Genomic DNA, 24011 nt, shown 5'->3' with positions numbered 1-24011 from the left:
ATGGCAAAGTCATTGACAGTGGCTGTTTAATGCCCTTTGGCCTTTCGGAGGTCAAGTGTCCTGAAACAAAATTTCTGGTCACACCCCTGAATGCTTGTTCTGATAGCAATTTTTTTCTGGAAAATCAAAATGGTGAACTGAAACTCAAGCGGAATCACAAGTACTATACCCAAGTGCAGGGACTGTTGGGAGTTACAGGCGCAAGATGGTGTGACTTTGTGGTTTACACAAGTATGGGTATGAGCATTGAATGTATTCCCTTTGATGATGAATATTGGAAAACCTTAAAAGGAACATTAAAGTCATATTCTTTTAATCATTTTCTTTCACAGGCAACAAGGGAGCCTTAAATAATTCAACCAGTTCTTGATGTCCTTCTTAAGTGCGAGAAGATTAATGAAAATGATACAGTATATGGGATAGGACTCCCATATGAAACAGATGGAATGCTTATTGAAAATTTTGAATGAAATCCCTGAAGGAGACCAATCTGGGAGTGGCTTAAGCTTCTGTGATCAAAAACACCCAAATCCAAACAAGGCCTTGGCAGGTATAAAAAATAGTATTTTTCCCTGAACGTCCTAGGCAAGGCCCAAAATCTGAAGTTAAAACCGCTAAATTAACAATATGGAAAGCATCCCTGTCTGTTTCATATCGCAGCCCCTTCCCCCCTTCCCTAGAATGATACAAACTATTCTGAAATTAGTGGATCTTGTGTATTGCACAAAAAGGCACACACACTCCACATCTGGTTAACAACAGAGAATAAACATAATGGTATTTCTCCCTTCCAGAAAAGGAAGTTCTTTATCTTGTTAATTGCTCTCTCCACATGGATTCTTAACCCAGCAACTTGTTGTGTTTGAACAACATCTTCGGCAGACATTTGAATGTTTGCCCCGAGGAAAGGCGGAATATTCAGTTTCACTCCAAGTGGCAAAATGTCTGCAATTTGAAATCCTTTGTCAGCCATAACAGTGTCACCATTCTCAAATTTCTGTGAAAAGAAGCCACTTCGAATAACAATTTCCCGATATGAGATACTTCCAGTGTAAAGCTGGCTAATGAAGGTAATTGCACCACTCGGGGAAATGCCCACTAGTCCTTTGAGTGTTACATGATTTTTATAGGAGCTGAATAACTCAGAATTGAGCAGCAAACTGCTGGGCATCTCACAGTGCACCTCCATACAGTCTATGATGACTCTCGTAGTTGGGAATTTCTCTTTGAAATCAGTTGGCATGGTTGCCTGTACAACCTCCTTTGATGGCCAAATGCATATCTGGCCAAATTTCAAGTACATGTAATTTATCCATGGTACAAAAATTCGACTCACAGTAGACTGAGCCACACCATAAAGATGAGCCAAATGTTTTTCTGAGAACCCTCTTCTCAGACGACATAGCACAATGAAAAATTCATCTAGTGGCTTGAGCTTTCGTTGAAGTCCTTTCTTTGCAGCCTGAACATTTCCCTCATCTTCAGAGTCTGAATTATAAAAGTCTTCAGGGACATCTATCACACTGCCTCTGGGGCGAATGTTTGCACAGTTGTCTCCAGGATTTAAATACTCGAAAATGGCCATAAAAGTCGCATAACTGGACAGACCAGTGTAAAAAGAAATGTCTCCGTCCGTCGTGAAACGATCCATACAAAATAAACGCGAAGACATTTCCTTCTGTTGGCGTTCGCACTCTGCCAATTTCTCATTCAATTCTATGTTTTCGCGACGAAGGTTGTTTATTTCACTTTCTGCCTGCTTTAATTTCTTTTCTAGTTCGCCGATCTTTGTGCTTTGCTCGGCGATTTGTCTTTCTAAATCTGGGGTTTTACATGTGTCATCTTCGAAGCTTGTACTTGACTCACAGGCGGACATCTCGACGGTTTCTTGCGCTTCACTGTTTACAGACGCAGACTGATCAGAGCGATGAGAGTTGTCTTCGGCGAGCAGTTGTTTCTTCGCAGGCAGCGGTTGCCGTTCAGTCGGGGCCTTTCTTTTTTTCGGAGAAGGTCCTGACCAGTCAAATTTTGAAGGAAAACCGCCTTCCTTGATATAAATCCGTCCGTTGATAGACTTCCTAAGGTCTTCTGACCTGAAATGTAGTGAACAGACTTTCGTACGCTCTGTTATGACGAAGGCCTTGCCTTCCTCTCGACGGATTGCGTGTATCCACTGTTTTCTTATCAGAGGCGCTTTAGGAAAGTTAAAGAAAGAAACCTTTTCTCCTAATGACGATGTGTATCTTTCTGATTGCAGTTGGGTACGCAGCAGAACGAAGGCATCGCGAAATGATTACACGACAACACAAAGTCAAAAGGACGCGTTGTCAAAACAAATCATCAGAGGACTGACTAGCCTCGCTTCCACGCCATTACTTCCGGGCCGTCCGAATGTTCCGCCATATTTGCATTCGGTGTATAAGAGACTTTCAAAATGCTATCGATGAAAGCCGATGCAAATCGAAAACGTATCTCCAAAACTCGATAACAAAGGTTTTATCTTGTTTCTTTGTTAAGTTCAAAAAACAAATTCTCGCTCACTCGGGAAGTGAACTTGAAAATAATAGAATTTAATTGTCAAAAAGCTGACTTGAGGGCAATTCACACAGAAAATGTGCCGACACGTTCATTTCGCGGCGCAGCATAATTAAATGCCCGACAGAATATTCGAAGCATTAGTAGAATTTTCTTGGCTAGCACTGCCTTCAGATAAAGAGTATTTTCCCGTTTCAAGCGATTTCCCCGACTCAGTAGATCCCGAGATATCATTTTTTTAGAACAGATTTTTACAAGTGCGGGTTTTCTGCCAGTGCGGGTGATCTGTTGAAAATTTTTTCACGCCATTGCAAAAACTGACCGAGGCGGGTAATCTGCCGCGCGGGTAAATGATCGAAATTACGGTAAATGTTAAAATAGGAGGAGGCATGAAGTAGAATTAGGAAGAGAGACAAACGAAGAAGTACATTCATTGTAAATTTATTCAGATGTCTTCAATTTATTGTGGAAGAAAAGCATTCTCTGTAAAATGTTGTTTTTCCGGCTTTATTTGATTTTACAGAAGACATTTTACAGAAGCCTTTAGCTAGCGTGACTTATGTCACGCAACCTAATTGACGTATGGGAGCCTTACATTGAATCCAAAAATACTCTCATCGACAGATTTTTCCGAAAACTTCTATCTACAAATAAAAGCTTAGGTTGTTCTTAAAAGAGAAATTCGAGGTTAAATCATCGAGTTCCCTTCGTCTGGCAGTGCAATCATTAGCATTTCTGATCGACTTCCGCTAGTGTAAAACATCCTACGCAATGTTTATTTTGTTAACTTCACAGCAAAACTGAGAGAAGTCCTAATATAACTTTAGAATGATGCGGACTGTTTTATCGAAGTATTGTGATATATGTCTCAATCTTCGAACTACTTTGATCGCTCAACATATAAAAACAGCAAAAGTTGAATGTTTCCAAGTCACAGACGACCGATTCACTTTTGAAGGGCAAACTTTGTATTCTACGTTTCCAATGTCAACATATTTTGACCCAATTTGAGAGTGCGGTTGTATTCTTATCGAAAGAATTACGGACGAGATAGTTGCAGGTGGAAGGTTGTGAATCCTAATGGTTTCAAATTATCCAGTCAAATGTGATTCTACGTAAAACATTCGCCCGACATTTGTAGTATGAGGGATTGGAACAGGATTTTACTTTAAGCTTCGAAGTAAATCCTCTCCCAAAATAACGAAATTAGAACACCGTAACGACCAGATGCTTATTTAGAACAGCAAGATCCGATATCTTTGCATGTTTTGCTGACCTAAACCCTCTGCTAGAAAATGTAAATTTAGACAGTGCTTTGTATTTGCACTCTTTTGAGAAATATAATATACTTACAAGTAGAGCAATCCAAATTGGCATCAATATGAGACTGGCATACATGTAGCGAACTTCAAAATGGTCTACCATTCCGAGAACGAAGAGGATACCTGCCATTACAAGCTGAGCGATCGAAATAATTTTAAGGTCTCGTTTGTTGGACGCCATTTTGCTGGATTCCTTGGCAAACTCAAAGAAACAATAGAGAAATTCCCGAGGCGGACTATAATTTTTACGCCTGATGACGTCAACAGCCCTAAGAATTTGCGTACTCCGTATGACCTCACAGACAGACAATTCTGTGGGTTTGAGGCCGCGTGACGTCAGTTATGTGATACGCTAGTTGTCTTACATTGCTTGTAATTTGCAAACGGTCGATCTCGGCAAGACGCAAGTGATCCCGAGAAATGTTCATAAATACCGTAAATCGTACCATTTCATCCCCAAAATCCGCTTAATGACAGTCAGATAAATAAAGTTCACTTACCTTCGTTTTTCTGTGTTGTCTGGAGTGATTTTGCAGGGTTTTGGGACGGTTAATTCCCCACTATGCACTGATGCCCCTCCAAAGGCAAGATAAAAACACAAGGCGTGCAACTTCCAGGATCGTCTGGGCCGAAAGCCTCCAGAACTTCACAGAATTTCTTCCGCTTCCAAATTTCGCTCACCTCCCAGCTTCGAGCACGTTAGAAGTAGATAAACGTACAAGAACCAAGCCAAAAATCAGTGCGATTGTCCGCCTCTAACCACCTCGAAAGCCTACTCGATTTCCGACCTTCGCTCATGGCTCGACCGTCGACGCATGATGTGGACCGATTCTACGTCAAAAGATACCATGACCTCGTTATCATGTACTTTCTCGTGACTGATTTTTGACACGAAGTGCGTACGTAAAGTTAATACCTGAGTAGTTTGACTTGCCTGTCAAGGGGGGGGGGGGGGGGGGCAGTTAAGAAAACGAAGACCCCGAAAACGAAGACCCATCGCTAAAACAAGTTCAAAAGAGTTTGGTATCACCTTTTTGGACAAGATGATACCAACCTCTTTGTACTTGTTTTAATAATTTGTCTTAGTTTTCGTGATGGGTCTTCATTTTCGTGATAGGTCTTCGTTTTCGTGATGGATCTTCGTTTTCGTGATGGGTCTTCGTTTTCGTAGGGGTCTTCGTTTTCGTAATGGATCTTCGCTTTCGTAGCGGGGGTCTTAAATTTTCGTTTTCGTAACTACCGTCAAGGGGGGCAGGATATTGGCTGGGTATGCCGACAAATCGTAAGCAAAGGTGCAAGATACAATTGGTCTTAACGGTGTGTTGGGCATGTGTACCTTAGGTAAGCCGTAAATCCCGGGTGGCTCTTTGTGCCTAGGTTTGATCTTGTCGTAGATAGTTTAAGATAGATTTCCATTTCGTTTCAAGCTGAGAAGCTCGTCAGTGAGGAGGGTGGCAAAGTGTTTTTGCGTGACACGTGATGGCCCCAAAATTTGCAGGGTGACGCGTGGTTGAACCCAAATTATCTACGTGACGCAGGACCGGACATTACAACATAATGCGTGATTTGCTAGTTTACAAGCGCGTGACACGTGATTTACGAGACTCACTCATTAGATTTCCGTGATAAGTGAACGCTCTCTGACATAGACGGATACCAATCATTTAAAGTAAATAGAGTCTTAACAAGAATTAATAAACCGTGGCAACCGTAAGTTGATATAGTTAACATTTGCACCAGGACAATGACCTTCAGTGTTATTTTTGTCGACCGCCAGGTCGTGATGGTGCGTCACATCGTATCCAGAAAGACTAGAAAGTATCCAAATCTATCGAATGAAGGATCCGAAAGAACGTCGACGCAAACGACCCAAACGGCTGAGTTAGAGTTTTGGTGTCAGTTTATGCCGTCCGAGGGGATGGTAAGGCAAGCAATGAGCCAGTACACAAGGAAAAATTTTGTGTACCAGTTAGCGGTATACAAAATTTTTCCAAGGTCGCCATAAGACCAAAACGAATTTAAAAGCCACGTTATATCCTTTACTGACATAAAGACAGTGCTGCACAGAAGGGAATTGGGCAAAGCTTTGACTTAAAGCGGGTTGCCCTTGTATCAAATAATAGTAAAGGTGGAGTTGACGTCTACTCAGTTCGTACGCAAGACTCCTGGAGCCACGAGTGGAAAGTTCAAAATTCATACAAAGTTCATAGCAAAGTTCATACTAGCTCGTGCGAGATAACTAGTGAGCCATATATGAGTTCAAACTGAGTTCAAACCGTGAAAACAATGTCAAAACAACGACTACTGACTTATTAAACAACAAACTATGATGTTTATGATGTCCAGACAAACATCTCAGATGTTGAATTGAAAAAGTATAAAATCTTCGCGAAAAGAACTTCGAAGGTGAGGCAACAACAAGCTACTGGATGAAGAGGATTGAATACTTGAATAGTAAATACGTATGCTTAACTCTTGTTTTAAATATTCTGATTCTTTAATTTGTTTTTACAATGTTCAATACCTGAAAAGTACGATTTGATATTGCGATACGAAGCCCGAGTAAACGTTCCCGGAGCCAGTAAGTCGTCTTTATTTGTCTGGCAAAAAGCAATATGATAAGTGAAACGCAGTTCATTCCAGACTGAAAAATATGGATACAATATGATTTTGATAATATATCCGATAGGTTGAAATCTTACAGTATTAGCTTGGCGTACTTACTCCTTTTCACGAGACGCGTGACTGGTTAAAAACATTCTTCGTGATGTGTGATTTAATAAAGAAATTCAGCGTGATGTGTGATTGGGACAGGGTCTGTACAGCAATGTATGGAGATGATACCATCTAAGCTGCCTCTTGATCTGAACTCGAGAATAACAAAGGGAGATCTTCCTCTGCCACCAGACGATAAGCAACGCTTGCCTGCTGATTAGATATAATGAAAAATATTTTACGTAAGGTAATAGTCATCATTCATCACCTAAGGGTGGAGGGGGTGGAGGGGGGCAGGGGTGGGAGGTTTTTAATTCGGAGGGATAACTTGGATTTGAGGTAAACGGAGGGGAACAGTGAACAGTCGTCGTCGCTAATAGAGTATAAAGGGGAACTGTAGAAAATTGACCTCCAATGGGGGGGGGGGGGGGAAGGGGGGAGGGGAATCATAAAAATACTCCAGAGCCTCAGAGGGGAATGAGGTAACTGTTATTGTAAAACAAACAAAACCTTCCGATTCCCCAATTCCCCTTAGTTCGTTATTCATCGCTGGGGTGGTCGGAGGTCACATGAATTTCAGGGGGAATGGAGGGTGGACCATTCGTCGTTAACCGAGTATAAAGGGGGGGGGGGGTCTGTGGACAATTGACCGCGAATAAGGGGAGGTGGGGATCACAAAAATACTCCAGAGCCTTTTGATGGGGGGGGGGGAGGGGATGAGGTAAATTTTATTGTCAAACAAACAAAACCCCCCGGTCCTCAAAGTCCCGTAAGGTGACATACAATGACCGATCCCTAAAATCCTATCGTATCGCAAATCTGAACTGAAAAATTTCTCGTTTGCCAAACAAAGAAATTACACTAGTACTTGAATGATCTTTTTAAAGATAACATCGTTTACATCGGGATAACGTAATGTCACCCTATTCTCTCCTTCTAATAAATAAATAAATACCGGCTGAAAAAGAACAAGATGCGTTATTGATTTTTTTTGATATGGTGCTTTCGGATCATAAGTTCTTTTATCGTTGTCATATCTAATTTATTAACTGCATAGAGAATAACTTCACAAACCTGAGTATCCTGTGGCTCCTTAGCCATGGCCTTTGCGGTCCGAACACTAGCCATGGCAAGTATAATTTCGAGGATGGAACACATGATAATCAAGACATGTACAGCTATCATGGTTTTTTCCTCTTTCTGGAACTCGATTTCTACGTCTTTATCGGCAAACCATGGAGATTTCTGGTATTCAGTTTTTGCCTCCATATATTTGATGAATAATATGCTATTGAGTGCCATCGCATAGGTAAATGTGGTTAAAACTGATACAGCAGCACATGCAATGCTCACAGACCTCAGGCCGCTCATCTGCAATAATCAGTGGCACGGGAAGCTAAGTTTTCATGGCGTAAAATCACACGTGTTTTAAACGTTAAGATTTTAGAGGTACAACGTTCTCGGTCAAACACCATAATATTCTTTAAAGGGCACGCTCGGCGAGAAAGTTGTCGAGAAGAGGCAAAGAAAAATAAAAAAAACAAACAAACAAACAAAAAACAAAAAGATCAGTCAAACATACATCACCTATTACCTGGATCGACATTTAAGAGTATTATGCTATTTTAATTCTCACCAAAGCTGAGGAGGGTGTAGATCTGTTCATGACTAAAACCAATCCCATGATGCCAATGGGTATGACCTTAAAAAGAGTTAGAAGAATATTCAACCCCTCGATTACTAGTTATAAAATGTAAACGATTACTACTAGTGTTGATTTCAATAGGGTTACTATTTGAGAAGGTACTTATTTCTATATTCCAGCTGACAAGTCCCTGAAGGACATCGATTAATCGACATGAGCACGGAAATGATAAAGTGCATTTCGAATGATCGTCGTAAAATTGTAAATTAGTAATAAATGGTAAAGTGGAAGGAGACATTGAAGTAGGATTAGGAAGAGAGACAAACGAAGCTGTAGATTCGTGGTAAATTTATTCACATCTTCAATTTATTGTGGAAGAAACGCAATCTCTGTAAAATGTTGGCTTTCCGGCTATATTTGATCGACAGATGTCATATACACTGATTGTAGACATTTAATTTGTCTGGAAGCAAAGCCAAACATAGCCTTATAAAAAAGGTAATAACTAAAATTTTGAAATTAATTCTCAATTTAACAGGCAACCAGTGCAAAGAACGTAAAACTGGTGTTATATGACAGAATCTAGGAACAATGCAAACTAACCTGGCTGCTGTATTTTGAACTCTTTGCAGGTTATTTAAATGAATATCAGACACTCCAAAAAGAAGGCGATTACACTAATCTATTCTTCCTATTACTAACGCATGAAACTGATATTTCCGCAGTTTCTCTAGGAAGATATTTCCTGATGCGCCTTAAATTATATAAGAAATAAAATGCTGCATTACATGTGTTGTTAATATGTGTAGTGAGACTAGTGTTCGCATAGAACCATGTTCCTAAGTTCTTTACTCTGTTGGAGTTACTCTAACGTTACCAATAGGTAGATGGTCGACTTTGACTTTCGTCGACTACTGTCTGGTTCCAATTATCAAAAATTCCGTCTTATCATCATTTAACCTTAGTTTTTCTGCCAGCATCCAATTACGTATGGCTTTCACACATTGTTCCATAGCAGTAATAGCATCGTGCTGATCTACATCTGAATTCGGTTTGAACGATAGATACAGTTGGGTATCATCAGCGTATGTAAGACATCTGGAAGGTGACCACGTCTTAAACAAAAAGCTTAAGTCGTTCCTAAAAGAGAAATTCGGGGTCAAATAATCGAGTTCCCTTCGTCTGGCAATGTGCTCATTAGCATTTCTGGTCCACTTCCGCTTGTGTAAAACATCCTGCGCAATATTTAATTTGTTGACTCTGTAGCAAAACTGAGAGATATCCCTAGATAACTTTAGAATAATTCGGACTGTTTTATCGAAGTACTGTGATATATTTCTCAATCTTCGAACTACTTTGATCCCTCAACATATAAAAACAACAATAGTTGAATGTTCCAAGGTCACAGACGACCGATTCGCTTTTGAAGGGCGAACTTTGTATTCTACGTCTCCAATGTCATCATATCCTGACCCAGCTTGAGAGTGTAGTTGTATTCTTATCGAAAGAATTGCGGACAAGATATTTGCAGGTGGAAGGGTTATGAAACCTAATGGTTTCAGACTATCCAGTGAAATGTGATTCTACGTAATACATTCGCCCGAAATTCGTAGTATGAGAGATTTGAACAGCATTTCACTTTAAGCTTCGAAGTAAATCCTGTCCCAAAATAACGAGATTAGAACACCGTAACGACTAGATACTTAGTTAGAACGACAAGATTCAATATCAATGCATCTTTTCCGGACCTAAACCCTCTGCTGGAAAATGCAATCACAGACTACTTTACAATTTGCAATTGCACTCTTATGAGAAATATACTGTACTTACAAGAAGAGAAATCCAAATTGGCATCAATATAAGACTGGCATACATGTAGCGAACTTCAAAATGATCTACCATTCCGAGAACGAAGAGGATACCTGCCATTACAAGCTGAGCGATCGAGATAATTGTAAGGTATCGTTTGTTGGACGCCATTTCACTGGACTCTTTGGCAGACTCAAACAACGATTTATACGACTGATGATGTCAATGGGCACCGCAGGACCTTACCGGCTGTTTGCGTGGTTATGTAACAAGGGAGGGGTAGGTGAAAGAGAAAATCATGGATGTTCTCACCTGTGCTGTTACGGTTTTCCTTAGAGCTGGAAATCCTTGTAAAACACCACGGTTTATACGATAATAGATGCAATTTAAAACTGACTGCCCTCTGCGAGCGGTTCTGTGTAATAAAGAGATAGGCTGCGCTGACAATGAATTGATCTGGGTAGAGCTAACCCGCAAGTATCATTCAAATATCAAAGAAAGCAAAGCCTTGGCTGAGGTAAAACAACAAAAGCAATGGAGCTGAGTGGGAAAGGGGGGGGGAGGGTGGTGAGAAGGGGGAAGGGTGGGGGTGGGGGGAGGGGGGGAGGGTGTAATTAAATGCTTGATAACTAGTATTTAATCACCTGCACTAGATCTAACCCTAAGCAATTATTATTGCTCAACATTTTTTTTCCTCAATAATTGCTACTTTATTTCTAATATATAATAGCTTCTGAAGCCTTGTTGGAATACAATTCATTTGCGTTACGTTACAGTTACGTTTCGTTTCTTTACGTTACGTAAGTTTTTGCCACGAGATCGCAGCTTCATCGTTGGTTATACCGCTCATACTATTGCTTTTAAGCTAAATATGATATTTAAAAAAAGCGATATTACAAGGCCACTGAGCAAAAAAAACGAACATTTAGTGACTACATGCGCTGTGGCCCCTGGAAGCTACCATTCCTAGTTGGCTCCAGAATCGGAATGGTCATCATGGCTTGTGTTGGAAAAGCCTGCAGTTGGATAGGTACTTGTCCATTTTCGATATGATGATACGGATAGCCAGACTAAAAGAGAGGAAAGAAATATCAAGTTAAATAACGAGAAAAAAGGAAGGAGAAGTATATAAAATGCTTGAAAGTTGCTTGCTGAACAACACAACGAAAACTTCGCTAAAAAAGTGCCAAAAATCCAAAAACTTGTTAACATCGTTCAGAAATAGATGGTTAGAGGCCGCCTTTCTTCGCAAACAGCTCTTTAAAATCAAGTTTATTACTGCGCAGATCGAAAAATATAGCTTTTAATTAACGTTTGTATGAAAATACCAAGATATTTAGGTGGCCACTTTTTAAACATTAGGTAGCAACTTTTTAATTTTTGAACTTTTGTCAATTTTTTAGCTAATTTTTGGCGTTCAGAGAGCAACCTTCTAGCATTTTACGGGCACAATCGGGACAGGCCTGAAAGAAAGGAAGGTCAGAAAGATAGACAGGGAAGAAGAGGGAGAGAAATGGAGGGAAGGAGGAAAGACAGAAAGAGAAAGAAAAGGAGAAAGAGACGAAGGAAGGGAGGGATGAAAGAGAAGGTGGAGGAGAAGAAGAATTGATGGAAGAAAGAAAGAAACGGAGGAATTGAGGGAGAAGTCTGGGAAGAAAAAATGAAGGGAATGGAAGGAAGAGAGATAGAATAAGAGGTTGAAAAGAATAGAGGAAGAAATGAAGGAAGGGAGGTAAAGAAAGAGGTATGGGAGGAGGAGAAAAGGGAGGGAGGACTGGAGAGAGATGGAAAGGAGGGAGAGAGAAGGGAGAGGGAACAAGAGAGAGAAAAAGAGAGGGAGGACTGGAGAGAGATGGAAAGGAGGGAGAGAGAAGGGAGAGGGAACAGGAGAGAGAAAAAGAGAGGGAGGACTGGAGAGATGGAAAGGAAGGAGAGAGAAGGGAGAGGGAACAAAAGAGAGAAAAAGAGAGGGAGGACTGGAGAGAGATGGAAAGGAGGAAGAGAGAAGGGAGAGGGAACAGGAGAGAGAAAAAGTGAGGGAGGACTGGAGAGAGATGGAAAGGAAGGAGAGAGAAGGGAGAGGGAACAGGAGAGAGAAAAAGTGAGGGAGGACTGGAGAGAGATAGAAAGGAGGGAGAGAGAAGGGAGAGGGAACAGGAGAGAGAAAAAGTGAGGGAGGACTGGAGAGAGATAGAAAGGAAGGAGAGAGAAGGGAGAGGGAACAGGAGAGAGAAAAAGTGAGGGAGGACTGGAGAGAGATAGAAAGGAGGGAGAGAGAAGGGAGAGGGAACAGGAGAGAGAAATAGTGAGGGAGGACTGGAGAGAGATGGAAAGAAAGGAGAGAGAAGGGAGAGGGAACAGGAGAGAGAAAAAGTGAGGGAGGACTGGAGAGAGATGGAAAGGAAGGAGAGAGAAGGGAGAGGGAACAGGAGAGAGAAAAAGTGAGGGAGGACTGGAGAGAGATGGAAAGGAGGAAGAGAGAAGGGAGAGGGAACAGGAGAGAGAAAAAGTGAGGGAGGAATAAAGAGAGAAAGAGTGGAAGGTGAGGTTGGGGGAAGGGGGGAGGCCACAGGGATGGAGGATGGCGAAGGGAAGTAAGGTGAGACGTAGGAAGTAAGTCGTCGAGCGAAAGCAAAGGATGATGAAGAGGAAATGAAGCGAGAGCCCTTACTTTTAGACTTCAGTGCCCTATTCGATTAACCCTTTAACCCTTAAGACTGATTAGTAACTATTTTCTCATATCAGTATCATCCCTAAAACAAACATTGAGGTCATGAGAATAAAGGAAATGATCAGCAACTAAAGAGGCTCTTAATCGTTTAACAAATTCTCTTTGTCAATATCATAGGAAATGTATAGAGAATGTTTAGAGAAAATGTATCCTGATGTTAAGGTGTAAAAGGTTAATAACTCTTTTCTGAGTAGCGCAACATACCTGATTTTCCTGCGGCGACTGACGCCCAGCTTCACTGCTCCGAGCAGTTGCCACGGCGAGAATGATCTCACAGATGGTAAATATGACAATCAAGGCATGTATGGCTATCATGGTGTTTTCCTGGTCTTCAAACTTGATTTTTGCGTCTTTAACCCAAAAGAAGGGAAAACCCTCTGTATTATTGTATTTGTAGTACTTGAAATGCAATAAAACTTTCAAAGCCCACGAATACGCATCAAGTACCACCGCAGAAACCACAACAGAGGCAATACTAATTGAAGTGAGCCAATTTATCTGAAATTATGATATCAGAGGAGAAGGCAATCATTTTCTGAACTTCAAATATAAATATGCATGCTCTTTGCTTATGGAAAAATCTTTTCTCATGGAAAAATCAAAAGCGGAAGAAAGTCCAGTATAAAACAAAAACAAACAAACAAACAAACAGAGAGAAAACAGGTCCAAAGAAGAGAGAAAGAGTACCATTCTGCTGTGAAGTGCGCGATGCAAACAAAATATACAAATAACTTGAAAAACGAGCCCTAAGACGAGCGGTTGCCGCGAAAATTCCCCCAGGGGACTTGTTTAGGTTCGAGATTATTACACCCTCCTAATTTAATAATTTTTATTTGAAAATACGTTTATCTAAATAAATCGGGTGCCTTTAAAGATTTCAAAACGTTTTCTTATAGGAAGAAAGGAAAAACGATTTTTTTTCGGCCTCTGAAGATGGGAAATAACCTTAAGTGCTGGAAATTTACTTTCACGTTGGTGAACAACTGTTTTAAAAATAAAAGCTAAGTTTTCCCTTTGTCTCACGATGTAGTCACGTGTGATGTAGATTGCGACGTTTCGACTGCATACTTCTAGTCTTCTCCCGGCAGACAAAGGGCGCGCTAGTGTAGTCATGGATACCGACACCTACCGAGCTAAAATGTCTACGCTCATTGAGAACGGACCATACCAGCTCCTTAACAAAGATCCGACAGACCGTCTGACCTGCAAGTTATCGGAAAAGCTGCTTAGCTTGAAGCGAAGTGGATATCTATCAGAGGCCGTTTACAACAAGATCAGACCCCGACACAAACAGCCGCTTATAATCTACGGTTTACCGAGGATCCGTAAGGCCGGTATACCGCTAAGACCTAATGTGTCGTGCGTAAACACACCTTTGCATATGATGTATCCGCTTACTTAGCCAACAACTTGTCTCCTCTAACAGGAAAGTCAGGGTACACCGTGACCAATTCAGCTCACTTCGTATCCACCGTCAGCAATGAGATGATCCTAGACAACGAGATCATGGTATCTTTCGACGTAGAGTCGCGGTTTACCAACGTTCCTATGGACGCCGCTGTACAAGCCGCACTGCAGAAACTCGAGGACGACCCTAGCCTTGCAGACCGCACCACGCTAACGCCTGTACAGATCACTGACCTTTTGACCTTCATATTGAGATCCACATACTTCCAGTATAACGGATCGATTTACGAGCAAAAAGACGGCGCCGCCATAGGGAGTCCGGTTTCCGCTGTTCATTAGCTAACCTCTACATGGAGAGTTTCGAAGAATAGGCGATAACTACATCATCTTACGAGACTAGGATCTGAAAACGCTACGTGGACGATACCTTTACCATCCTGGATCGCGAAAACGTGGATGACTTCTTACAGCATCTAAACAACCAGCAGCCTTCCATCCGCTTCACCATGAAGACAGAGAATGACAACAAACTCGCCTTCCTAGACACCGCAGTTTTAAGAGAACCTGACGGCCGCCTCACTACCAGCGCATACAGGAAGCCCACGCACACCGATCAATACTTAACGTATGATTCACACCACCCTCAATCAGAAAGACGTGGTATTGCTAGGTGCCTTCACGAGCGCGCCAAACGTCTCGTAACAAAACCCTCTGTCATCTCCGAGGAGAAAAAATATATGTCATCTGTTCTGGTTTCTAACGGTTATCCTTTTTCTTTATTGAAGAAACTTACCAGGACCGTAAAACCAAACAACAGTGCCAAACCCGCCAGCGAGTTCAAAGCTACTGCGGTTAAGGAGCGCGATCGAGACATCCGACTCGCCCATACCGAGACCTCTGCCGTTTCAGAGCATGCTCACAACACCGGACACAAGCCACGCTGGAACGAAGTAAGGTTTATTGATCGTGACCCTTATTACTACACGCGCAAGGTCAAAGAGGCAATTTATACAAGACTTCACTCTCACAACATCAACAGGGATAATTGAAAAGAAATTCCAGAAGCATGGATGCCCACGAAAAAACACAAGAACAGGAGAGCCTTGCGACAGCGGACCGCCGAGGGAGCATATCACTGAGTGAAACAGCAAGGATCGAAATGCACCAATCAGAGCTGTTGAAAAACAACTAATCACAGAAGAGCATCATGCTTTACAAGATCACGCATGACCAGTCGACCTCATCACCTGAAGAAGACTAGCGGTATGCAGTCGAAACGTCGCGATCTACATCACACGTAAGTAAGATGTTATTTTCTTTTCGCATAACTAATCTTATAACAGGTAATTTAGTGTTAACAACTAGGTTGAAAACGTAAATTGGCCACCATAAACCCACACACAACCCACAATTCCTCCTATTGCTCTGACGAAGGGCTTACACTCGAAACGTCAGCTTTTTTACTCTTTACGGTGGCCAATTTACGTTTTCAACCTAGTTGTTAACACTAAATTACCTGCTATACTCTCCCACCGACGCAGCACCACAGTTTCTTTCTAATAACATATAAATTTGTAATCATTCTCACCAGAATCGGGGAGCGTCTGGAACTGATTGCCAGAATAAATCCCATAATGCTCGCTGGCACAACCTATCCAAGCAAGAAGCAAAATTTAGGTTTTGGAAATCAAGTAAAATGCCTGAAAAAGAGTTGTGTTTACAAAACCATTACAAGCTTGTTTATACGGTTGCAGACGAGTTTCAAAACCCGAGGGAGTATTTATTAAAAGATGTTAAATATCATTGTATATTATTGTTTTGATCGTGCGCGGTTGTTTTAATCGAACGCACAAGCTGCTTTCCTACGCTTATCTCGTGTTCTCCCAACCTCCCGCGTGTTTACATCAGGCTATGTAAACACGGTAACCATTTTACATTTCTTCACTAGTAAATTTTTCAAAGACTACAAATTGCACCACAAAAATACTACAATTTTGTTAGTCTTCCAAAAAAAATTAATTTACTCGTGCTTAATTATTCCAAATGGCACTAGAAGTCATTTGATTACCTATACTAATACTGTAATGAGTTAGGTTGAAACTTGGTTAAAAAAAGTTCCCCACGGCTGTTCTCACCACTCAGTTATAAGGAAATCATAAGCGTTGCATCGAAAAACATTGCAATAAATTATGCATGGGATTCGACACATCATAAATACAGTGCGGCTTCCTTCTGGATTGTGCCAACACAGCCCAACCTAAACTGATCCGAATGCCGCTCTCCTATCGGGCATAATAACCGATAACTTCGACTCGGCGCAGTGTTTATAATATAATAAGCTTTGCCTTGCGATACGGCGGTATGACGACTTGATTTCAAACGGCGTGCACTTGTTGTGAAAAAATAATTAATTTTCCTTCCCCCAATAGTTCATGTATTCTATGATTTTTTTCATTATATTTCATATTAAATACAATACAGACAAAAATCAGTTATCGACTCTGAAAAATGCAGTTTTCAGGTAACACAAAATCAGAGAGAGATAATTCAGTGTACAAAAGGTAACTCTGCATGTTTAGCTACTCTTGCTTATTTACTGTGTTCCTAATTGCACTCGGAATCGTTTGAGTGCCTGAGCTGATATTGAACTCATCTCAATATTACGTCTTGGTGCGAATGAATTAAATGTCTTGTTTAAGACTACTGCCATGCTTTACACAGTCAACTAATTTTGTATGGTATTACGTCCTATCCGCTTATAAAATTAATTCCTCTACGGCAATATAAACAATTCTATCTTACTTCTGTAGTCTCAACTTTGACTTTTCTTAGAAGAACAGATTTCGCTTCCCTATCTAACTTTCGCAGCCGTAAAAATATTTGTATTCACTTTATGAACACCATACCTTGTTAGCACTTATCGCTAGCTCTTAGGCTAAATATTGAGCGCCATTAGGTAAAAAAGTAGCTGTGAGGGTTGTGTGAAATTTAGTCACAGTGGTCGGATTATTAAAACGAAGAGAAGCACCAGCAAAAAGGAGTTTTACATCTTCGCCATGAACTTCGAATTTCTCGTATTTAAATCGTGTCAAAAGCACGAGCGTAGACAATAAAACACCTGTAGTTCGATGTTCTGGGCACGTGTACTTACAAGAGCTGCTATCCAGCATGGCATCAACAAATGGCTGAGGTATATGTAACGTACTTCAAAATGGTCCACGATGCCGAGTGTAAAAAGGATAACTGACATTACCAGCTGAATTTTCGAAATGATTTTCAATTCTTGCCGACTGAACGCCATGTCTAGTTTAATATATTTGCGACACGTTTAATTAATGAAACATGCCCATTATCTCGTTCCCAGACTTGTTGCAGTGATAGCCGGTCTTGGCCAATGATGGCTTTGAGAACGAGATCATGTTTAGTCATTTAACGACAGCGAACTACAGTGAATTAGCAAATATTCATTTAGAAACACTCCCTGGAGCTTGGGAAAGAAAATGTTAAACTGAATCGAGTACGATTTGTTAGTAAGGCTTTTTTAATTATTATTTCTCGTACTACGTGACAGCTTTTTGAGCGGTCAATTTGAAGGTCAAACTAATTATTAAAACGTCTACAAATTTGAATATCTCCTCCCCTCTAAACACGTCTTGGGATCCAATGTGCTTCAGCAAGATTTGAGGAATATCTTGTGATATATTGTTTATATAGATCCGTGCAGTCAAGGCAATTGGGCAATCAAAGTTTTCCTACATGGCTGTTTACGAGATGATCAGTAATTGTAAAGCTTAAAACATTGTATGATGATATTGTTTGTGAATGCACTGACAGATAAAGAACCAAGGTTCAGGAAGTATTTTTGAAAAATATTAATTAAACGACCGACCGACCGACCGACTGACTGATTGACTGACTAACCAAATAATACTATACATGTAGTGGTACACGGTTATCGCTCACAGCCTGCGAGAAATTCATCTGCAAAGAGTCAAGAAAAATACAAATCGTATAAAATTAAAAAGGCGTCAGAAGAAGTTGCTAGTTCCTCTAAAATACATTTTGTAGCTATTTTGCAGCGCAAGTTGATCATGGTCTCAAGATAAATGTATCTGGTCTATCTACCGTGAATAATTGCACATATACATTCAACGTGGTGGAGAATGAATGGATGCCTCCTGAAGCACAATTACACTAGTTTACGTTTTTTACAGAATTAAGAAAGGTCTCTGCATGCTGCTCAGAGCCAAGCCCATGAAACCAGCGTGAAACACTTGAAAAATAGGAAGGTATAAAAAAAATGTCATTAGAAATGCTACTTTTTTCACACCGGTTACCAAATAGCGTTGCCGCGTGCGCCCTGATTGAACAAACATGTTGTAGATCGATGAGACATATTTATTTTGTCAAACAGATATATCCCATGCATGTTGCCGATTGTTGAACTGACACACGGTGACATTTTCTGGAATACAACTTGACTGAAACCAAAAGATAGAGTCAGTCTGGCTTAAGAAGTTCAAGGTAATGTTTTTTAATTAATGGAATGCATATAAAAATTTCAGCACGCTCATTGGCTGCGAACACTTTGATTTATCCCATGCAGTGCAGGAAGTTGATTGTGAGGGCGAACAGTTGAAATCGAGTGCAAAAAGTTGAAATCAGTTTGGTATACAACAAAGTTGCGAAAGAACAACAAAACAAAGTGGCAGACAAGTTATGAAAAAGTAACAACGTTTGAATTCAGAATTGGAGGGACAGTGATGAGGAAAAAAACACCCGACAAAGCACAAACAACTGGCTAACAGTCTAGAGATCTTGGAAAGTATATTGACTTACAAACCAGAGGTCACGTTCATACGAAAGACGGGGAGTATTAAGGGCGCGATGGCCTTTGTGTACTGGTTATTGCTATATAGCGATACCTAACTGAGAGGGTGTCAAAGCTTGATTATTCGCGACAGAGTGTTTAAAAGCCGGAAGCAAGTTCTTGCGGCGGAAGCGGCCGAACCAGTGACGGAGCCATAACACGAAATAAGAACGACAAAGAGAGTCAAATAAATTTAACTTGTATATCATAAACAAGTCATCAGAAGATTTGCTCTCGTAAAATGTGTCTAGGACTACACTAGTGCGGCCTTTTCCGCTGACAGAATAGTGATAGTGTCGTCTTGTTTTAGATTCTTAAGGGCTTCTTGCATATCCTTCGTTATGTTAGGCTTGGGTGGTTTGCCCTGTTGAAGGATACCGTTTATAGTTCGTCTTACGGTGTCTGCTTGCTCTAAATCAAGCGTTTTGGTGACTGTTTCGGTGGCTGGTATGTTGGATGAAGTTAGTGCGAAATTCAACCCTTTCGTGGTGTTAAATATTCTTTGGGTATTAACTCTGATCTTTTCAAGTATTTTACTGGCCTCATCTGCCGAAAGAGTGGCTGTTATGCTTCTCGCAGTAGATTCAGTCTCTTTTTTCGCGTCTCCCATAGCTTTCTGGGTAAGTAGTATTCGTTCTCTGAGGAAACTTTTGGAGGCTAGTTCGGCTACTCAACCCGACCAAAGGCGCTCGTATAGACGACTTACTCAGAGAGCTAAGGGAGACGCGACAAAAACTGTTCGTTTGAACGCACGCATGGCAGAATCTTATTAGATTAGACGTTTGCCATGTTGGACCAGACGAAAATTGGGTACCGAATATTGGATCCCGAAAATTAACGACAAACAAAAACAAAAGTAAGCTAGAGCTATTCAGATTTAATCCCTTCAAGATACAAATATGTACAAGCAAATAAACAGCAGCATTTCACGCGGTGAAGCTGAAAAAAAGTCGGAAGTTGATGACAGTATTTCTACATTCGTGGAAGTTACTCGTTAATTATATTTCACGCTTTCTTCAAGCTACGAAACATATTTTGATCTTCAGATATCTAGCAAAAATCTCGGGCACGAAATGACATAAATTACTGCAATTAATCAATCAATTTATGTATTTAACGTGGTCAGTACACTTAGCTAAAAAACTAGTTTACGGGTACGCCACGAAAAAAGAAAAAAAAAAGGAATAGAAAAAATGGAAGAAAGATTAAAAAGAAGATTAAAAACTAATTAATATCAAAATATAAAAAATTAAATGCTAATTTTACTTCTAATAACATTCTCGGTTTTGTGGTTGTAACAATTAATTTGCTATCATGGCGTTAAAAAAGGATAAATTACATCAGGCCGCCCTCTGTACAGCAGTGTATGGAACTGATACCATCTAAGCTGCCTCTTGATCTGAACTCGAGAACAACAAAGGGACATCTTCCTCTCCCACCAGACGATAGGCAGCGCTTGCCTGTTTAGATATAATAAAAAATATTTTACGTAAGGTACTAGTCAATATTTATCATTTTGGGGTGGGGGCATGGGGTAGGGGTGGGAGGTTTTTTGGAGAGATTACTAGGATTTGAGGGGAAACGGAGAGGAAGAGTCATCGCTAATAGAGTATAAGGGGGGGGGGGACTGTAAAAAATTGACCTCCAATAAGGGGAGGGGAAGCAGAAATCATAAAACACGTCCAGTGCCTTAGAGGGGAATGAGTTTACTGTTATTGTAAAACAAACAAAACCTTCCGATCCCCCAAGTCCCCTTAGGTGACAAACAACTTCATTATTCATCACTGGGGTGGTCTGAGGTCTTTCAGGGGGTCAGGGGGAATGGAGGGTGGACCAATCGTCGCTAACAGAGTATAAAGGGGGGGGGAGGCTGTAGACAATTGACCGCGAACAAGGGAAGGGGGGATCATAAAAATACTCCAGAGCCTTTTGAGGGGGGGGGGGGGGTGAAAGTGGTAAATTTTATTGTAAAACAAACAAAACCCTCGGGTCCCCAAAGTCCCCTTAGCTGAAAAAAAAATGACTGATCCCTAAAATCCTCTCAAAGTAATGCAATTCTGAATTAAAAAATTTCGCGTTTGCAAAACAAAGAAATCACATGAGTACTTGAATGATCTTTTCAAAGATGACATTGTTTACATCAGGAGTACGTAACATTACTGAAGTTTTTGATGTAGTGCATTCGGATCATAAGTTCTTTTATCGTTGTCATATCTAATTTATTACTTGCATATAGAGTAACTGCACAAACCTGGGTGTCTTGAGGCTCCTTAGCCATGGCCTTTGCGGTTAGGACACTTGCCATGGCAAGTATAATTTCGAGGATGGAACACATGATAATCAAGACATGTACAGCTATCATGGTTTTTTCCTCTTTCCGGAACTCGATTTCTACGTCTTTTTCAGCAAACCATGGAGGTTTCTGGTCTTCTTTACTAGTTTGTGCCTCGAAATATTTGATGATCAATATGCTATTGAGTGCCATCGCATAGGTAATGATGGTTAGTACTGATAGAGCGGCACATGCAATGCTCACTGACCTCAGGCCGCTCATCTGCAACAATGAATGGCACGGGAAGCTAAGTTTTCATGGCGTAAAATCACTCGTGTTTTAAACGTTAAGATTTTAGAGGTACAAAGTTCTCGGTCAAACACCACAATATTCTTTAAAGGGTACGTTCAGCGGAAAAAATATCAAAAGAAGCAAAGAATGATAAAAAACAAACAGGGAAGTCTGTTAAAAGTATTATGCTATTTTAATTCTCACCAAAGCAGAAGAGGGTCTGGACCCGTTCACGGCTAAAACCAATCCCATGATGCCAATGGGTAAGACCTGAAAAACAGTTAGAGAACATTCAACCGCTCGATCAATATTTATAAAATGTAAACGATTAATATCGGAGTTGATTTCAATATTGTCGCACTTTTGAGAAGGTACTTATTTTTTTATTCCAGCTCGCAAGTCCCTGAAGGACATCGATTAATCGATAAGAATACAGAAATGATAGAGCACATTTCGACTGATCGTCGTAAAATTGTAAATTAGTAATAACCGTTAAAGTGGAAAGAGACATTGAAGTAGGATTAGGAAGAGAGACAAACGAAGCAGTAGATTCATTGTAGGTTTATTCAAATGTCTTCAATTTAATGTGGAAGAAAAGCAATTTCTGTAAAATGTTGGCTTTCCGGCTTTATTTGATTGACAGATGTCATACACGCTGATTGTAAACACTTAATAGAAACCTTTAGCCAGTGTGACTTAAGTCTATGCAATCTAATTACCTAACCTATGGTAACTTATGGGAGCCGTTGGCGTCAAATTCCTTTAACGTTACAGAAGCCTACAAGAAAGCATGGCCCACGATCATTGCTGCGTTAATTTCTCTAGTAACGACAAACGAAATTAAAGTGGTGAGAATTTATCTTTCTTCAAAATTCCTTCTAATGATTTATTGAGATCGGAATGGATTGCCGCTACAAGGCGAGATGAAGGGCTAGATTTCAAGGTAAAATTCGCGTGGTGACCGATGAGCTGTTATATGCACGTGTTTTTAGTGATCGACTATTCCTTTCGATGGAGGACTCAGCCAGCAGTTTTTTTTATCTATGAAGTATTTGTCGCGGCAATCTATGTAGATCTCAATAAATCATTCGAAGAAAAGTTGAAGAAACATAAATTTTCACCACTTTAAGTTCGTTCGACAGTCTCGATTTAGTGCCCCACGCAATCCAAGGTGTATTAAATCCAAAAACACTTTCATCAACAGATTTTTCTTAAAACTTCTGTCTTTAAAAAAAAAACCGCCTAGGTTGTCCTTAAAAGAGAATTCGAGGTCAAATCATCGAGTTCCCTTCCTCTGGCAATGTAATCATTTGCATTTCTGATCGACTTTCGCTAGTGTAAAACATCTTGCGCAATGTTTATTTTGTTGACTGTGCGACAAAACTGAGAGATGTCCTAAAATAACTTTAGAATGATGCGGACTGTTTTATCGAAGTACTGCAATATATTTCTCAATCTTCGAACTTCTTCGATCGCTCAACAAAAAAGTTGAATGTTCCCAAGTCACAGACGACCGATTCGCTTTTGAAGGGCGAATTTTGTATTCTATGTCTCCAATATCATCATATCCTGAATCAGTTTGAGGGTGTAGTTGTATTCTTATCGAAAGAATTACGGACCAGATATTTGTAGGTGGAAGGGTTATGAATCCTAATGGTTTCAGATTATCCAGTAAAATGTAATTCTACGTAAACATTCACCCGACATTTGTAGTATGAGGGATTTGAACAGAATTTCACTTTAAGCTTCGAATAAAATCCTGTCCCAAAATAACGAAATTAGAACACCGTAACGACCAGATGCTTATTTAGAACAGCAAGATTCAATATCTTTGCATGTTTTTCTGACCTAAACCCTCCGTTAGAAAATGTAAATTTAGGCACTACTTTGTAATTGCATTCTTTTGAGAAATATAATGTACTTACAAGAAGAGAAATCCAAATTGGCATCAATATGAGACTGGCATACATGTAGCGAACTTCAAAATGGTCAACCATTCCGAGCACGAAGAGGATACCTGCCATTACAAGCTGAGCGATCGAGATAATTTTAAGGTATCGTCTGTTGGACGCCATTTCGCAGGATTCCTTGGCAAACTCAAACAACGATTTATACGACTGATGACGTCAATGGGCTCCACAGGACCTTAACAGCTGTTTGCGTGGTTATGTAACAAGGGAGGGGTAGGTAAATACAAAATCATGGATGTTCTCACCTGTGCTGTTACGGTTTTTCTTAGGGCTGGAAATCCTTGTAAAACACCACAGTTTATACGATAATAGGTGCAATTTAAAAAACTGACTGCCCTCTGCGAGCGGTTCTAAGTAATAACGAGATAGGCTGCGCTGACCATGAATTGATCTGGGAAGAATTATCCAGCAAGTTTCATTCAAATATCAAAGAAAACAAAGCCT

General features: G+C 40.5%; 6 protein-coding genes and 2 pseudogenes across 11 annotated transcripts in view; 3 read left to right on the top strand and 5 right to left on the bottom strand.

Moving 5' to 3' along the window:
- LOC149053687 (uncharacterized) overlaps window positions 1-467 on the top strand; it is a 552-nt gene extending 85 nt beyond the window's left edge. Inside the window, exons 1-2 of the mRNA XM_089210446.1 lie at window positions 1-231; window positions 333-467. The exon at window positions 1-231 is cut by the window's left edge and continues 85 nt beyond it. Coding sequence (XP_089066572.1) covers window positions 1-231; window positions 333-370 — 269 coding nt within the window. The 3' untranslated portion in view covers window positions 371-467. The remainder of the gene's footprint in view (window positions 232-332) is intronic.
- LOC149053686 (uncharacterized) overlaps window positions 1-798 on the top strand; it is a 2263-nt gene extending 1465 nt beyond the window's left edge. Inside the window, exon 2 of the mRNA XM_089210229.1 lies at window positions 1-798. This exon is cut by the window's left edge and continues 1175 nt beyond it. The gene's annotated coding sequence lies outside the window, so the exon portion shown is untranslated.
- Window positions 1-4174, bottom strand: part of LOC113669165 (uncharacterized) — a 7693-nt gene extending 3519 nt beyond the window's left edge. The window contains exon 1 of one of the 2 annotated variants that reach the window (XM_089210363.1): window positions 3889-4174. In XM_089210363.1, coding sequence (XP_089066489.1) covers window positions 3889-4038 — 150 coding nt within the window. In that variant the 5' untranslated portion in view covers window positions 4039-4174. The remainder of the gene's footprint in view (window positions 1-3888) is intronic. The other variant, XM_089210367.1, reaches the window with a different exon arrangement.
- The window catches only part of LOC149053684 (uncharacterized), a 47085-nt gene extending 36792 nt beyond the window's left edge, over window positions 1-10293 (bottom strand). The window contains exons 1-4 of one of the 3 annotated variants that reach the window (XM_089210396.1): window positions 10048-10293; window positions 8209-8274; window positions 7647-7943; window positions 6333-6785 (exon numbers count right to left, since the gene is read on the bottom strand). In XM_089210396.1, coding sequence (XP_089066522.1) covers window positions 6705-6785; window positions 7647-7943; window positions 8209-8274; window positions 10048-10197 — 594 coding nt within the window. In that variant the 5' untranslated portion in view covers window positions 10198-10293 and the 3' untranslated portion in view covers window positions 6333-6704. Of the gene's footprint in view, window positions 1-6332; window positions 6786-7646; window positions 7944-8208; window positions 8275-10047 lie in introns of those variants that run through there. The other 2 variants (XM_089210399.1, XM_089210406.1) reach the window with 2 other exon arrangements.
- LOC149053685 (uncharacterized) lies at window positions 1185-2434 on the bottom strand (annotated as a pseudogene). The gene has a single exon (XR_016187871.1). The product of XR_016187871.1 is annotated as an uncharacterized LOC149053685 (transcript).
- A 418-nt stretch (window positions 10294-10711) lies between the features above and the next one.
- On the bottom strand, window positions 10712-17543 carry LOC149053682 (uncharacterized). Its single transcript, XM_089210308.1, has 4 exons — window positions 17316-17543; window positions 15753-15815; window positions 12962-13255; window positions 10712-11096 (listed from the first exon to the last, which is right to left on the bottom strand). The coding sequence occupies exons 1-4, from the start codon at window positions 17463-17465 to the stop codon at window positions 10959-10961; spliced, it is 645 nt and encodes a 214-aa protein (XP_089066434.1). The 5' UTR covers window positions 17466-17543; the 3' UTR covers window positions 10712-10958.
- LOC149053683 (uncharacterized) lies at window positions 13264-14542 on the top strand (annotated as a pseudogene).
- Window positions 17544-19896: 2353 nt separating the features above from the next.
- LOC113669164 (uncharacterized) lies at window positions 19897-23817 on the bottom strand. Of its 2 annotated transcripts, none has more exons than XM_089210349.1 (4): window positions 23523-23817; window positions 21802-21867; window positions 21286-21588; window positions 19897-20497 (listed from the first exon to the last, which is right to left on the bottom strand). In XM_089210349.1, exons 1-4 carry the CDS (start codon window positions 23670-23672, stop codon window positions 20417-20419), a joined length of 600 nt encoding a protein of 199 aa, XP_089066475.1. In that variant the 5' UTR covers window positions 23673-23817; the 3' UTR covers window positions 19897-20416. The 2 variants fall into 2 exon arrangements, with proteins under 2 accessions (XP_089066475.1, XP_089066481.1); XM_089210355.1 differs by having other exon boundaries at window positions 19897-20494.
- Between the last annotated feature and the right edge of the window lie 194 nt (window positions 23818-24011).

Source organism: Pocillopora damicornis, chromosome 1 (assembly GCF_964200805.1).
Source record: "Pocillopora damicornis chromosome 1, jaPocDami1.2, whole genome shotgun sequence".
In the NCBI taxonomy this organism is placed as follows: Eukaryota; Metazoa; Cnidaria; class Anthozoa; order Scleractinia; family Pocilloporidae; genus Pocillopora; species Pocillopora damicornis.
Note: the sequence above shows the minus strand (reverse complement) of the source record. Positions and strands in the feature narration are given on the sequence as shown.